Below are 16,393 nucleotides of genomic sequence, written 5' to 3' on the forward strand. Positions count from 1 at the left end.
TTATTCTGTAACATTGGATGACCTTGCTACTGAGAATCCAAGCACATTTCTTTTTTTTTTAAATGGTTTGCATCTTTTTTTTTAAAGATTTTATTTTTATTTATTTTTAGAGAGGGAAGGGAGGGAGAAAGAGAGAGAGAGAGAGAAACATCAATGTGTGGTTGCTGGGGGCCATGGCCTGCAACCCCGGCATGTGCCCAGACTGGGAATTGAACCTGCGACACTTTGGTTCGCAGCCCGTGCTCAATCCACTGAGCTACGCCAGCCAGGGTTCAAGCACATTTCTTAAATGCTAAGTTGTTTTTAACATTGTCTATTTTTAAAGTAGTTTTACACTAATATAGATGGTTACTATTTTGAAGGGATTTTTCTTCCTTTTATATGTTAATATCAATAATTTTCATTCATATACAAAATCTGGGAAACAAATTTTAATCAAAAGTGACCTCAAAATTAGCAGTGCATTTATTCTCACTCATCCCAGGACCAGCTGTCAGTGATGCCCCTGCACGTCTGCTGCTCTGTTCTCAGCGAAAACATTGAGTAGAAAACGTATCATTCTACTGAAAATGATACAGTAGGTACTCGAGAAGAAAGAAAATAGATGTTTAGCCCAAAAGTGGGTCATGAATGACAATTATTTCTAAAGCATGTAAGAAGAGATGTTTCTTGAGATTCTCAAAGTATCTTTAGGTGACTGAAGTGAGTATTAAACGTTTTCTAAAAACACAAGTTCACTTAGTTAAATATTAATACCATACATTCAAAGTGTGTGGGTGGGCTAAAAATGAAGGCCAACATATAATTTCTGAAGGTTGAATTCAAGGGTGATTCACATGCTTTCCTTGGGTATTACACCCAAGCTTTCCATCCTGGGAAAAGTCGGCTGAGGTTTTTGGGGTCCATGGCCTGTTGCAGGAGCAAATTCACTTGTCCACCCACACTGAGCACAGTTCCTTCCTCCACTCCTTTGAGTTTCTCTTGTAGTCTCATCAAGACACGTTCAGCTACTTTGTTGAAACTCTGGTCCATTTCACTAATGACAGAACACAAAAGTATTAATGAGGTGGAACAATTCAAAGAGCCTTGGGAATAGAAAAAATCCGAAAAAGGACAGTAAATCCTTCCTAAAATACTGTTACCTGAAATTTCGTTTACATTCCTGGTCATCTGCATTCTGAGTGGAGTGGAGCTCAGTTTCATCTTCCAGCCTCTGCTGTAAATACAAAGCTTTCAAAGGGTTCATAGTCCAGTCAAAGAGTGGATCATACAGGAGGACCTAGATAGAACATACGTGTTAGAAGAACAATGTGTATTTTGATGATGTACTTAAACAGTAGAACCAGTATTATAAAAATAACTGAGACCAATAATATGGTAGTTGACTGGGGGAAGGAGAAAACTTATTGCACAGGCTTCTTGTTTCCTTATGGAAGAAATTACACCAACACAATGCTCTGGGCTTCCTATCCCATTCTGAATTCATTCTCTTGCCATGGTTGGAGGCAGTGATATCCTTTGGCCCATGTTTTCTTAGGGGTAAAACTATTAAAAAGAAATATGCATTAGTCACTTTCTTTCTTCTCTCTCCTTGGTCTGGGTAAGGGCATTTATTTGCAGGCCCAATTCTCACTCAGGGGGATAGGTTGGGCTATGAGTTTGATAGCACTAGCAAGCCTGCTTGGACCTCACTCCTAAGCCATGTTCTCCAAAAGTTTTATCAGTAATAACATGACATTTTGATCTCTATCCTTTTTCTAAGGCTATTTCTTTTTCTCTCAATTAGTTCTAACTCTGACTGGAGGAAAAAAGGTATAACTTATTGAAAGCTCCTCAAAACCCAAGGCCTAGTGCTGTGGTTGTCATCTTAAGATGCAAATGGAGTCCTGGCTGCTGTGGCTCAGTGGATTGAGTGCTGGCCTGTGAACCAAAGGGTCGCTGGTTCGATTACCAACATAGGGCACATGCCTAGGTTGCAGGCCAGATCCCCAGTAGGGGGCATGCAAGAGGCAGCCACATACTGATGTTTCTCTCCCTCTCTCTCTCCCTCCCTAAAAATAAATAAATAAAATTTTCAAGAAAAAAAAAAAAGAGAGATATACATGGAGTAGAATTTGAATATCAAAATAATTGTCATGGCCAGAGCAAGTGGCTTTAGGTCATAGATTTTAAGTGAAGTCACAAGGGATTTCTGACCTGGCAATTCAGAACAGCTAACTGCCTTTGGTGTTCGTAAGCATATAAAAAAATTTTTTATAAGCCATAGCAAGTGCTTACCATACAAGTCATAATAGTAAGTGAAGACTCAATTCTAGGGACAAGTGATGGTGCAGGATTACCCAGCATTATAAAGTTAGAGCACCTTTTTATTGATGCCTTTACTGTGTTTCTCAGCAGGTCTTCAAGCTGAGACTATAATATGCCTTTAGCATTACATGTTTAATGTACCAGATCAGCAGTAGCAAAATCTGGTCATCTGTTTATGCTGTGTCCTCCAGGGCCATTAAACTGAGGAGAGACTGACTGAATATAAGTGGTTTGTCTGTTAAGTTCAGGGTTCCTTCAAGCTGGGCACTGACATAGCTTTAGATTTCAGAGATACAAACCAATTTCACTCCAAAAGTGAGTTATATTTTATTAATCAATGAATGAAAAGGAATGAAGGCCTTAATTAAAAAGACACTATAAAGTCTTTTTAGGTTGAAGTAGAGAAACAACACAATTATTTCAAACCCAAGAACTTACATTAAGAATCATATTTGCAATTTCTGGAATCAAAAAGTATATTAAAAAATATACTTTAGTCACTATCAGAACGGAACTGGTTGATGGAAAACACAGGAATGTAGACTGATTAAGCTAGAGCGGGGTTTCTCAATCTTGGCACTGTGGACATTTTGGGGCTGGATCCTTCATCATTTGAGGGCTGTCCTGAGTACAGGATGTTTAACGGCCTCCCTGGCCAAAACAAGCTGAATGTTGAGAGTATCCTCATCACCCCCCTGACCCATTATGGTAATCAAAAATGTCTTCAGGCATTGCCACTATTCTCCAGGGAACAAAACTCCCCATGGCTAAGAACCACTGAGTTAAAGGAAGGGATTTCCTCAGTAGACTTGATTAAAATCTTGGAGGACAGAATCGTCTGTTATAAAAAAAAAAATCACAAAGGCAAGGAGAGGCAAATATGCTGAGAGGGAAGGCAAATGCACCCGAGTCAAAGTGCTCTTAAAGAGGAATTTGGGAAGCGAGGAGATGTTTTCATTGATATTACACCAGAAACAATGACTGTGGCTCAGTGAAACCTAAGGGAGGAAAAGCAAAGAGTACAAGAGAGGGGCCAGGAATGGTATTCCGGAGGGGTGGGATCCATGCTGCCACTGAGAAACACCCCCTTACAGCTGACAATGCACAGTCTTCAACTGGCAAACTGCTCTGAAGACTGGGACAACCACCTCAAATCATGTCGGGAAATTTGAGCAGTTTCACAGAGCAAGAGTCGGTACATCAGTGTCAAACACAAAAGCATGAGAGGGTGATCTTCAGTCACACAGATATTACAGGTGGAGATAGACGCAAGTCACTTCTCAGGCTCAAAACCCTCCAGTGGTTTCCATCTCATTCAGTGAAACCTAAATAAAGTCCTTACAGCCGTGTAGGAACCCCTCAGTGATCTGGCCACTGTTACTTCTCTCACTTGATATCCTCCCAATAAAGAATGAGGCTTGCAAGGAATCTGGCATTTTACTGATAAAAGTCTGAGCCTTTGAAGACACGGCCCTCTCCCAGCAAGTGTTCACTCAGCACACAGCTCCTGAAGGAAGCCCAAATCTACCCCGGCACAACAAATCCTTACTCTGACACTGAGCAGAGTAAACACTGGAGAAAATGTTAAACTTCCATGTATCTTAAATAAATGTGAAAAGTTTGGGCTTTTTGTCTTAAACACAAAAAAGGCAAGATAATTTTAAAATTTAATTTCTGTATCATGCAGGCATCTGGGTTATCATTTACTCTGACTATAGAACCAAAAGCAAACTGTAATATATGACATGTAGGGACACAATTTGAAATGAAAAAAAGAAAAGGGAACACATTTTCATTCAGTCTTGGGAACAGCACAGCCGTGTATTTAAATTGTCAACATACTATTGGGATTCATTTCAACACCCACTTTGTAGCAAAAATCTGTATTGCCACCAATACTCCAAAGATCTATAAAGATGCCTTTGGTTCATAAGGGTGGACACAGGACCACCCAAACAGACTGTTAATTTCACTCTACACAGCATACAGCCCTACCCTTGTTATCTGATCAGAGGCTTAGTGGTTAATGCCAGTGAATTGAAGACAGTGATTCTCAACCCTGGCTGCATAGTAGGAGCACTTTAAAAAACATTATGTTCCTGCCTCAGACCCAGAAGTTTGGTTTGAATTTGATCAACATTAGTATTTTGTAAAGGCAGTACAGGTGACACACTAAAGTCCCACCAGGTCCAGTACCACCAGGTTGAAGGAACAAGAAGCTAAAGAATGTAAGTGAGGCACACCTATACTCTACACCTCCCGAGTTTCCCTGAGGAGGAAGACTCCTCACTTCTTGCTGCACGTACCCTTTACCACAGTGGTCAGTGGCAGCCTTAGGACACAGTTCTTGCTGGGTTGAGCCAAGGTCATAAGCAGGGAAATGTGCTTGACTTTCTTCCCTTTCTGCCCTGTTTGATGTGAGGACATGGGCCTGATGGAGTGTGGGGCTCTGCAGGCCCACACCACCACTCGGTGGCTGTCCCATGGCTAGGACCCCAGAGAGGCCCTGAGGGAGCCCCAGCAGCAAGCCAGTCTGGCCCTCACTCCCCAGCCACATCCCTCCACCAACAGTGCTGACTTTGATCTCCATGTGTCTGGCTAAATGCTTCTGAATCTGGCAGAGGAAAAGGAGATACCTTGGTTTCTGTTAATCTCACAATGGAATCTGCTCTGAAAACCATGAATACCAAACAAGATATCTAAGATGAAGAAGTGCTGACTTATGTGTTAAAGACTAGAGGTTACCTATGCTGTACCACTGTAAGAAACTTGAGGCAACTGGAGGCATTCTAACTCACTAGAGATGTGTGCAACCCCCGCCCCTCCTGCTGCCCAACATCATCACACTACATTAAAAAGAAGCATTGACCCTCAAATCAGTGACATGCCGACAAGAAACCATGTATTAGGGAGAGGAATAAAGATTTCCTTATAATATACTTTACCTCTACAATGGTTAACAGGGTTTCCTGAGAGTTTCTCATAAGCTCCATGGTTTTCTCACAGCATCTACAACATCATAAATATGGGTTTGGTTACACACCAATGTTTTCAATATATATCTAGTCATCCTCCCCCCTCCCTCTCCATGTGAATTATACTGAGACTACTTTTGTTAATAATTCCCAAATAGGTATCTTAAAAGCATAGTACGTGGCAGAGTGGGTTTTCAGTAGATATTTCTAAAATGAGTACAAATATATACCCAATGGAAAGAATAGAGAACCCAGAAATAAACCCACACTTATATGGTCGCTTTATCCACAGCAAAAAAGGCAATGGACAAAAGACAGCTTCTTCAATAAATGATATTGGGAAAACTGGACAGATATAAGCAAAATAAATAAAACTGGACAACTTTCTTATACTGTACACAAAAATAAACTCAAAATGGATTAAAGACTTAAAATGTAAAACCTGGAAACCATAGAACTTCTAGAATAAAACACAGGCAGTAAACTCTTTGATATGGATCTTTCAATATATTCTTTTTGGATACGTATCTCTAGATAACATTAACAAAAGAATTTTCAAACTAATTGGCACAGTGAAGAAAACCATCAACAAGATGGAAAGACAGTATACTAATGATGTATCTGATAAGAATTTAATATAAAAAATCCCAACATCAGAAAACAAACTAATTAAAAATAGGCAGAGGATCAGAATAGACATTTTTCCAAACAAAGAGGAAATGCAGGATGGGACAAAAGTAGGTTTACAGTCATTGGGTATAGAAAAAAATTCATTAATTAAATACTAATAATACAAGAATAAAATGTCTTGTAAACTTACTTTTGCCTCACTGGAAAATAGAATAATTATTAAATAATAATATAAGAATAAACTCTGTGTTTACTATACTCACTACTAAACCTAATTTTGCCCCACCCTGTACAGATGGTGAACAAACATATGAAAAGATGCTAAACATCACTAATCATAAGAAAAAGGCAAATCAAAACCACAATGACATATCACTTCATATCTGTTAGAATGGCTTATTATCAAAAAGTCAATAAAAGTGTTGGCAAAGGTGTCAAGAATAGGGAATTCTCACACACTGTTGGGGGGACTGTATATTGTGCAGCCAATATTGAAAATAGCACAGAAGTGCCTCAAAGAGTTAAAAATAGCCCTGGGTTGGTGTCACTCAGTTAGTTGCAGCATAGCACTGTAACCAAAAGGCTGCGGGTTTGATTTCTGGTCAGGGCACATACCTAGGCTGCAGGTTTGGTCCCCAGTCTGGATGTATATGATCCCTGATTTGGGTACACCTGATCCCTACTCTGGGTGTGTACCAGAGGAAAGCAACCAATGTGTCTCTTGCATTCATGTTTCTCGCTCTCCCTTTCTCTATCTTTAAAAGCAATGAAAAAATGTCGTTGGATGAGAATTAAAAAAAATTAATAACAGTGGGCACTTTCAGAGTAGATGCATCCTTTCTTCTTTGGTTCTCTCTCACCATTCCACGCTGTGACCCTAATCTGCCCTGTTTTTTTTTAAGATTTTATTTTTATTTATTTTTTTAGAAAGAATAGAAGGGAGAGAGTCTGAGAGGGAGAGAAACATCAATGTGTGGTTACCTCTCATGTGGCCCCCACCGGGGACCTGGCCCACAATCCAGGTGTGTGCCCCTATCAGGAATCAAAGTGTGAAAAGCCCACACTCAACCCACTGAGCTACACCATCCAGGACTGCCCTGGCTCTTTTTGCAGTTTCTCCTGCTTCTTCATTGTTCCTTGACCCTTCCATCCCTAGTATCAGCCTGTGGGCAGCAGGCATGGTGCCTGGCACCAATGTCCTGACAGTTGATATTTAGTACATGGAACTGGTAAGAGGACAGACCATGAAAAGGGGGAGGGGGAGTCATAGACAGGAGGCCGGGAGAGCCCCAATGAAAAGGGACAAAGCACATAGGAGATGCGCATGCAGCCGAGCTCAGGCAGACAAGTTTTGCTGGCTCCCAACACCTTTGAGCAGAATGCCAGTCAACTACAGCTTTTCACCCTAGAGCTATGCCCAGGGCCCACTGAGACCAAGAGTAGAGAGACTGGCAGAAAGTTCTAAATTGCCTCATGTAAACAGTAAGATATTGGTTTTAAAATCATTATGTTTTAAATAATGAACAGAATTCATTCAAATTCTACTCAAGCACCTGCACAGCAGCTTGCATACCATGGTGAGGGTTGAGATCACAGACAGCCTGAGTGAGGGTCAATCTCATGCACAAATGGGCCAGTAGCAATTAAGGTGCAATTAGAACAGGAGAGCCCACATAATGCACACAACGGAGATTTCTCAAACACCCAGCTCAGGAGATCAAGGAGACTGCACTATTGGGTCCCACAAAACACCCACTATATAAGGCCACCTCACAAAGAAACAAAGTAGTAGCAGACCTAGCTAATACATAGAAATAAACACAAAGAAGGCAACCAAAATGGGGAGACAAACAGGCTTCAAATGAAAGAACAGAAGGGATCTTCAGAAAATGAGCTAAATGAGATGGAGGCAAGCAATTTATCAGATATAAAGTTCAAAGTAATGGTTATAAGGATGCTAAGGAACTTAATTAGTGAGAATTACAACACTATGCAAATAATATAGAAACCATGAAAAAGAACTAGTAGGAAATGAAGAATACCATACCTAACATCAAGAATATACTAGAAGGAATCAAAAGTAAAATGGATTGAAGCAAAGGATCAAGCCAGAGATTTGAAAGACAAGGCAGATAAAAATATCCAATCAAGCAGCAAAAAGAAAAAAGAATTACAAAGAATGAAGATAGTGAAAGGGACTTTGGGAGATCATGAAGTGTAATGATATCAGCATCACAGGGATACCAGAAAGAGAAGAGAGAACAAGGAATGAAGAACCTGTTTGAAGAAATCATGACCAAAAACTTTCCTAACCTGTTGAAGAAAAATGACACAAGTCCAGAAAGCACAGAGTTCCAAACAAGACAAACTCAAAAGCCCACATCAAGATGCATCAAATTAAAATAGCAAAAGTTAAAAACAAAGAGAGAATCTTGAAAGCAGCAAGAGAAAAGCACTTAATTACCTACAAGAGAGCTCCAATAAAACTGTGGGCTGATTTCTCAACAAAAACATTTCAGGAAAGAAGGGATGGGCATGAAATATGCAAAGTGATGAAAAGCAAGAACCTACAACCGACATTACTTTACCCAGCATGGCTAGCATTTAAAATTGAAGAAAAAAATAGAGTTCTGGCCAAGATGGAGGTATAGGTAGAAACCCTTCACTTCCTTGCACAACCAAAAGGAGGATAACAACCAATCTAAAATTAATAAACCACCAAAAGTGCCAGAAAATCAAACTTCATGGAACTCCAACAACTAAGGAATTAAAGAAAAAATCAACCAAAACAACCAGACTGGTAAGGCGGACTGTGAGGGCCAACTCAGAAAAACCTCCAGGAGGTAGCTGAGGGGCAGGGCTGACTTAAGGCTAAAACTGAGACTCAGAGCTGACCGTAGGATAAGGCAGGGGTTGCCTCAGTGGGAGATACTTCTAGTCTGACAGGAGAGTCTGTTGGAAAGTGTGCTGGAGAGGAGTTGTGAGCTGCACTGTTCCCTCTCTGGCCCCTCCCCTACAGGCAGCACCAAAGTGCAGCAAAGAGGGTCATTCCACCCTGGTGAATACCTAAGGCCCCACCCCTTACAACTTATCAGGTGTGTCAAGACAAAGAAATATGGTCCAAATGAAAGAACACAGCAAAACCTCATAACTAAGCAACGAGAAGACTGTCAACCTATCTGATGGAGACTTTAAAGGCCTGGTAATCAAAATGCTCACAGAACTGATTGAGCTTGGTTGAAAAATGAAAGAACAAATGAAAGATACCCAAATGAAATAAAGCAAAATATTCAGGGAACCAACAGTGACAAGAAGGAAACCAGGATTCAAAGCAATGATCTGGAACAAAAGAGAGAAATAAACATCCAACCAGATAAGAATGAAGAAACAAGAATCCAAAAAGATGAAGAAAGGCTGAGGATTCTCTGAGACAACCTGAAATGTTCTAATATCCAAATTATAGGGGTGCCAGAAGGAAAAGAACAAGAGCAAGAAATTGAACACTTATTTGAACAAATAATGAAGGAAAACTTCCCCCATCTGGCAAAGAAAATAGACTTTCAGGAAATCCAGGAAGCCCAGAGAGTCCCAAAGAAGGTGGACCCAAAGAGGAACACACCAAGACACAACATCATTAAGTTACCCAAGATTAAATATAAAAAGAAAATCCTAGAAACAGCAAGAGAAAAGGAGACAGTTACCTACAAAGGACTTCCCATAAGGCTATCAGCTGATTTCTCAAAAGAAACCTTACAAGCAAGAAGGGGCTCGAAAGAAGTATTTGAAATCATGAAAGGCAAGGACCTACTTCCAAGATTATTCTATCCAGCAAAGCTATCCTTTAGAATGCAGGGCAGATAAAGTGCTTCCCAGATAAGGTCAAGTTAAAGGAGTTCATCATCACCAAGCCATTATTATACGAAATGTTAACACATTGTTTGTGGGTAGTTTTTATCGTGCGCTCTACTACCAGTCAGCGTAAAACATATAAATACGTTTCCCCCATACAATGTGTTAAAGAAGCTTATCTAAGAACAACACAATAAAAAATATGAACAGTAAAATGACAACAAACTCACAACTATCAACAAATGAACCTAAAAGAAAAGAAAAAGAATGAAAACAAAAACTAAGGAAACAACTAGAACAGGAACAGAATCAGAGAAATGGACATCACACAGAGGGAGTTCAGCGGGGAGGGGGAAGGGAGGAATAGGGAGGAAAAGGTACAGGGAAGAAGCATAACTAGCAGGCATAAAATAGATGGGGAGAGAGAAAAAATGGCATAGGAAACAGAGGACTCAAAGAACTTATATGTATAACCCATGGACATGAACTAAGGAGGGGGAATGTGAGAGGGTAGGGGGGGTAGGGTGAGGGGGATAAGGGAAAAATTAGGGAAACTGTAATAGCATAATCAATTAAAATACTTAATAAAAAAATAAAATTGAAGGAAAAATAAAGATCTTCCCAGACAAGAAAAAGCTAATGGAGTTTGTTACTACTACCAAGCCAGCATTATAAGAAATGTTAAAGGTCCTGGAAGAAGAAGGGCAAGGAAGGGAAAGAGGTGAGAAGGTGGGAGAAGAAGAGGAGGAAGAGAAAAAATAACAAAAAACAGAGAAACAAGATTTTTAAAAAGAACAGAACAAAAACCCCAGGAGAAGAACTAAATAAAATGGAGATAAGCAACCTATCAGATGCAGAGTTCAAAACACTGGTTAACAGGATGCTCCTGGGTACTTCAACAACATAGGAAAGACCCAGGCAGAAGTGAAGGTTGCATTAAGTGAAATAAAGAAAAATCCGCAGGGAACAAGAGTGGAGGGGATGAAGCTGAGAATCAAAGCAACAATTTGTACAATCAGGAAAAACAAAGCATTCATTCAGAACACAAGAGAAAAAGAATTTAAAAAAAGAGAGAATAGAATGAGGAACCTCTGGGACATCTCCAAATGTACCAACATTGAACTATTGGGATGCCAGAAGGAGAAGAGAAAGAGCAAGAAACTGAAAACTACCCTAGCTGGCGTAGCTCAGTGGATTGAACGCGGGCTGGGAACCAAAGTGTCCCAAGTTCGATTCCCAGCCAGGGTACATGCCGGGGTTGCAGGCCATAACCCCCGGCAACCGCACATTGATGGTCTCTGTCTCTCTCTCTCTCTCTCTCTCTCTCTCTCTCTGTCCTCTCTCTCTCTCTTTCTCTCTCTCTCTCTCCCTCTTCCCCTCCGTCTCCCCTCCCTCCCTCCCTCCCTCTCTCTCTCCCTCTCTCTCTCTCTCCCTCTCCCCCCTTCCCTCTCTAAAAAAAATAAATAAAATCTTAATAAAAAAAAGAAACTGAAAACTTCTTTGAAAAAATAATGAAAGAAAAGTTCCCTGATTTGGTGAAGGAAATAGACACCTTGTTTGGGACCAAACAAGTTGGACCCAAAGAGGACCACACCAAGACACATCATAATTAAAACGCCAAAAGTTACAGATAAAGAGACAGTTTTAAAAGTGACAAGAATATCAGAGTTACCTACAAAGGAGCTCCCATAAAACTGTCAGTTGACTTCTCAAAAGATAGTTTACAGGCTAGAAGGGACTGGCAAGGATTCAAAGAGATGAAAAGCAAGGATCAACGACCTAGATTAGATTACTCAATCCAGCAAAGCTATCATTTAGAATGGAAGGGCAGATAAAGTGCTTCCCAGACAAGGTAAAACTAAAGGAGCTCATCATCACCAAGCCATTATTATATAAATGCTAAAGAGAATTATGTAAGAAAAAGATGAAGATCAAAATGATGAACATTAATGATAAACATTACAATGGCAACAAATTCACAACTATCAATAATGGAATCCAAATTTACAATTATTGACAACTGACTCTAAAAACAAACTAGGCAAACAAGCAGAACAGGAACAAAATCATGGATATGGAGATCATTTGGAGGGTTATCAGTTGGGAGGGAGAAGGGGAAAATGTACAGTGGAAGGTATAGGGATTAAGAAGCACAAATTGGTAGGTCCGAAACAGACAGGGGGATGTTAAGAATAGTATAGGAAATGGAGTAGTCAAAGAACTTATATGCATGACCTAGCATACATACTAGAGGGAATAGGGGTACTGGATGGAAAGGGGCGAAGGGGAAAAAATTGGGATAACTGTAATAGCATAATTAATAAAAGGTATTAAAAATAAAGGAACTGGAAAAAATAACAAAGCCCAAAGTGAGTAGAAGGAAATAATAAAGATCAATGTACAAACAGACAAAATACAGTATAAAAAAATTACAAAAGATCAATGAAACCAAGAGCTGTTCTTTGAAACATAAACAAGACTGACAAACCCTTAACCAGGCTCATCATTAAAAAAAGAGACAGGACCCAAATAAATAAAATCACAAATGAAAGAGACAAAGCAACAATTGACACCAAAGAAATACAAAGGATTGTAAAGAAAAAAATAATGAAAAATTATATGCCAACAAACTGGACAATCTGTAAGAAATGGTAAGTTCCTGAAAACATACTATCTTCCCAAACTGAGTCAGGATGAATCAGATCATGTGAATACACAGATTAGAACTAGTGAAATTGAAGCAGTAACCTAAAATCTCCAACAAATAATTCCTGGACAAGATGGCTTCACAGGTGAATTTTACAAACATCCCAAGAAAAACTATCCAAAATCTATCTATCCAACTATTTGCCCAAACTATTCAAAAAAATTCAAGAGGAGGGAAAATCCTCAAGTGCATTTTACAAGCTAGCATTCTTCTGGCTCTGAAACCAGATAAGGACACTACAAAGAAAGAAATAATAGGCTAATACCCCCAAAAACATAGATGCTAAACCCTCAAAAAAAATATTAGCAAACCAGATCCAGAAATACAGTCAAAAGATCATACACCTGGAAATGCAAGGTTGGTACAATATTTGCAAATCAGTAAAAGGGACACATCACACAAACAAAATGAAGGATAAAAAACCACATGATCATACCAATAGATGCTGAGAAAGCATTTGACAAAACTCAGCACACATTATTATAAAAACTGTCAAAAAGTAGGAACAGAAGAAACATACCTCAAAATAAAACAAGCCATGTATGACAAACCCACAACTACCATTATATTCAATGAACAAAAAGTAAAAGCATTTCCTTTAATATCAAGAACAAGACAGGGATATTCCCTTCCACTACTCTCTCTTTTTCTTTTTTTGAGAATTTATTTATTTATTTTTAGAGAGGGGAAGAGAGGGAGAAAGAGGGGGAGAGAAACATCAATGTATGGTTGCCTCTTGCACACCTCCTACTGGGGACCTGGCCCCTGGCCCACAACCCAGGCATGTGCCCTAGGCGGGGAATCGAACCAGCAACCCTTTGGTTTGCAGGCTGGCATTCAATCTACTGAGCCACACCAGCCACTTTCACACTCTTATTCAACACAGTACTGGAAGTCCTAGCTAGGCACAGCAGACAAGGAAAAAAAAGCCATCCAAATTGGGAAGGCATAAGTAAACTGTCATTATTTGTACATGATATGGTATTGTATTAGATTTAATAAATGAATTTGGCAAAGCAGCAGGATACAAAATGAATATTCCAAAATTGGTGGCATTTTCCCTGACTGGTATGGCTCAGTTGGTGGGGTGTCAGCCTGTAAAGCATGGGTCACTGGTTCTATTCCTGGTCAGGGCACACATGCCTCAGTTAAGAGTTCAATCCTTGCTTGGGGTACATATGAGAGGCAACTAAGCAAAATGTGTCTCTCTCACACTGATGTTTTTTTTCCTCTTTGTTTCTCCCTTCCCCTCTAAAATTAATTTATTAATTTAAAAAGGAAAATGGTGGCATATATATACACTAATAAAGAGCTATGAGAAAGAGAAATCTGGTTATTGTAAATAACAGTGCTATCAATATTGGGGTGCATAGGTTCTTCTGAATTGGTGATTCAGGATTCCTAGGGTATAATGCCAGTAGTGGGATGGCTGGATCAAAAGGCAGTTCCATCTTTAGTTTTTTGAGGAAATTCCATATTGTTTTCCACAGTAGCTACACCAGTCTGCATTCCCACCAACAGCATACTAGGGTTCTGGCACATTTACACAATGGAATACTATGCAGCAGACACAAAGAAGGAACCCCTACCCTTCCTAACAGCATGGACAGAACTAGAGAGTATTATGCTAAGTGAAATAAGCCGGGCGGTAAAAGACAAATACCATATGATTTCTCACCTACAAGTAGAACCTCATGAAGAAAACAAGCAAGCAAAATAGAACCGGAGGCATGGGAACAAGGAATAGATTGACAGTGACCAGAAGAGAGGGGGAAGGGGGATAATGAGAGAAAGAAGGGGAAGGGGCCAGCCAAGGAACATGAATAGAGGACTCAGAGGCATGGACAATGGGGGGGAGGAATGACTATGGTAAAGAGGTGGGGGGATGAGGCAGGGGAGAGCAATGGGGAAAAAGGTAGGACAACTGTGATGGAACAACAACAATAAAAAAGGAGAAACTAAGAAATCAATCTCATTTCCTATTGCAATAAAAAAATTAAGTTACCTAGGAGTAAACTGAACCAAGGAGATAAAAGTAACATCAATAAAATGTCCATACTACCCAAAGCAATTTATAGATTCAATGTAATTTCTATTAAAATACCAATGGCATTTTGGCACATTTCACAGACCTAGAATAAATATTTCAAAAATTCATATGGAATCAAAAAAGACTCTGCTTAGCCTCAGCAATCTTGAGAAAGAAGAACAGAGTTGGAAGTATCACAATACCTGATATCAAACTGCATTACAAAGCCACTGTAATCAAGACAGCCTGGTACTGGCATAAGAACAGACACATAGACCAATGGAACAGAATACAGAGCCCAGAAATAAACCCACACCTATACAGTCAATTAATATCTGACAAAGGAGGTAAAAGTGAGTAAAGACAGTCTCTTCAATAAACAGTGTTAGGAAAATCGAACAAGTATATGCAAAAAAATGGAACTAGACCACCAGCTTACACAAGAATAAACTCAAAATGGAAAAAGCAGTTAAACGTAAAATCCTAGAAGAAAAATAGGTAGTAAAATCTCAGACATCTCTTGTAATAAGATTTTTGCCGATATGTCTCCTAGGGTAAGAAAAAAGGAAAAAGTACACAGATGAGACTACATCAAAGTATAAACCTTATCCACAACAAGAAACACCATCAATAAAATGAATTGGGAACCCACTGAATAGGAGAACATATTGACCAACTATATATCTGATAAGAAGTTAATTTCCAAAATATATAAAGAACTTATACAGCTCAACACCAGGAAAACATAAAATCCAATTAAAAAATGGGCAAGTGACCTGAATAGACACTTGTCCATAAAGGACATACAGATGGCCAATAGACAAATGAAAAAATGCTGCAAATCCCTAATCATCAGAGAGATGCAAATTTAAACCACAATGAGGTATCACTTCACACCTGCCAGAATGGCTACCATCAATAAATCAACAAACAAGTGCTGATTAGAATGCGGAGAAAAAGGAATCCTAGTGCATTCTTGGAATGCAGGCACTGGTGCAGGCACTGTGAAAAACAGTATGGAGATTCCTAAAAAAATTAAATATGGAACTGTTTTTGAACTAGCAATCCCAATTTTGGGAATATATCCTAAGAATCCCAAAACACTAAGTTGAAAGGATATATGTTCTCCTATGTTCATAGCAGCATTATTTACAACAGCCAAAATCTGGAAACAACCCAAGTGCCCATTAGTATGGGAGTGGATATAAAAGCTGTGGTAAATTTATAGAATGGAGTACTATGAGGCTGTAAAAAAGAAAGGAATGTTACCTTTTGTGACAGCATGGATGAACCTGGAGATTATTATGCTAAGTGAAATAATCCGGTCACAGAAAGACAAATACCGTAAGATTTCATTTGTAGGTGGAATCTAATGAACAAAGTAAACTGGCAAAATAGAAACAGAGGCATGGATACATGGAACAGACTGACAGCTGTCAGAGGGGAAGGAGTAAGGGGAACTGCATGAAAGAACTGGTGGGATTAGCCAAAGAACATAAGTATATTACCCACAGACAGACAACACAGTGTGGTGATGGCCAGAGGGAAAAGCAGGCGGGGGCTGGGAGGAGGTGGGCATAGGCAGGGAGGAGGGGAAAAATGGGGATATCAGTAATAGTGTCAACAATAAAAAGTAAAAAAAAAACCCTGTTTTTAAATTTAAAATAGAACTACCATACTAATCAGCAATTCCACTTCTGGACACTTATGTAAACTTATATAAATAAAATGAAAACACTAATTTGAAAGCTATATGCACCCTTATGTTCACTGCAGCATTATTTATGATAGTCAAGATATGGAAGCAACCTAGGTGTCCATCCATAGATGAATGAATAAAGATGTGTGCATAACACACACACATACTCAGCAAGAAAAAAGAATAAAATCTTATCA

General features: G+C 39.3%; 1 protein-coding gene across 1 annotated transcript in view; it reads right to left on the reverse strand.

The window, feature by feature from the left end:
- Positions 1-721: 721 nt before the first annotated feature.
- The window catches only part of ATM (ATM serine/threonine kinase), a 163,905-nt gene continuing 148,233 nt past the window's right edge, over positions 722-16,393 (reverse strand). Inside the window, 3 exon segments of the mRNA XM_028514270.2 lie at positions 722-1,036; positions 1,143-1,279; positions 5,253-5,316. Of these exon segments, the coding sequence (XP_028370071.1) occupies positions 853-1,036; positions 1,143-1,279; positions 5,253-5,316 (385 nt within the window). The 3' untranslated portion in view covers positions 722-852.

This window comes from Phyllostomus discolor, chromosome 6, assembly GCF_004126475.2.
Source record: "Phyllostomus discolor isolate MPI-MPIP mPhyDis1 chromosome 6, mPhyDis1.pri.v3, whole genome shotgun sequence".
Classification (NCBI taxonomy): domain Eukaryota; kingdom Metazoa; phylum Chordata; class Mammalia; order Chiroptera; family Phyllostomidae; genus Phyllostomus; species Phyllostomus discolor.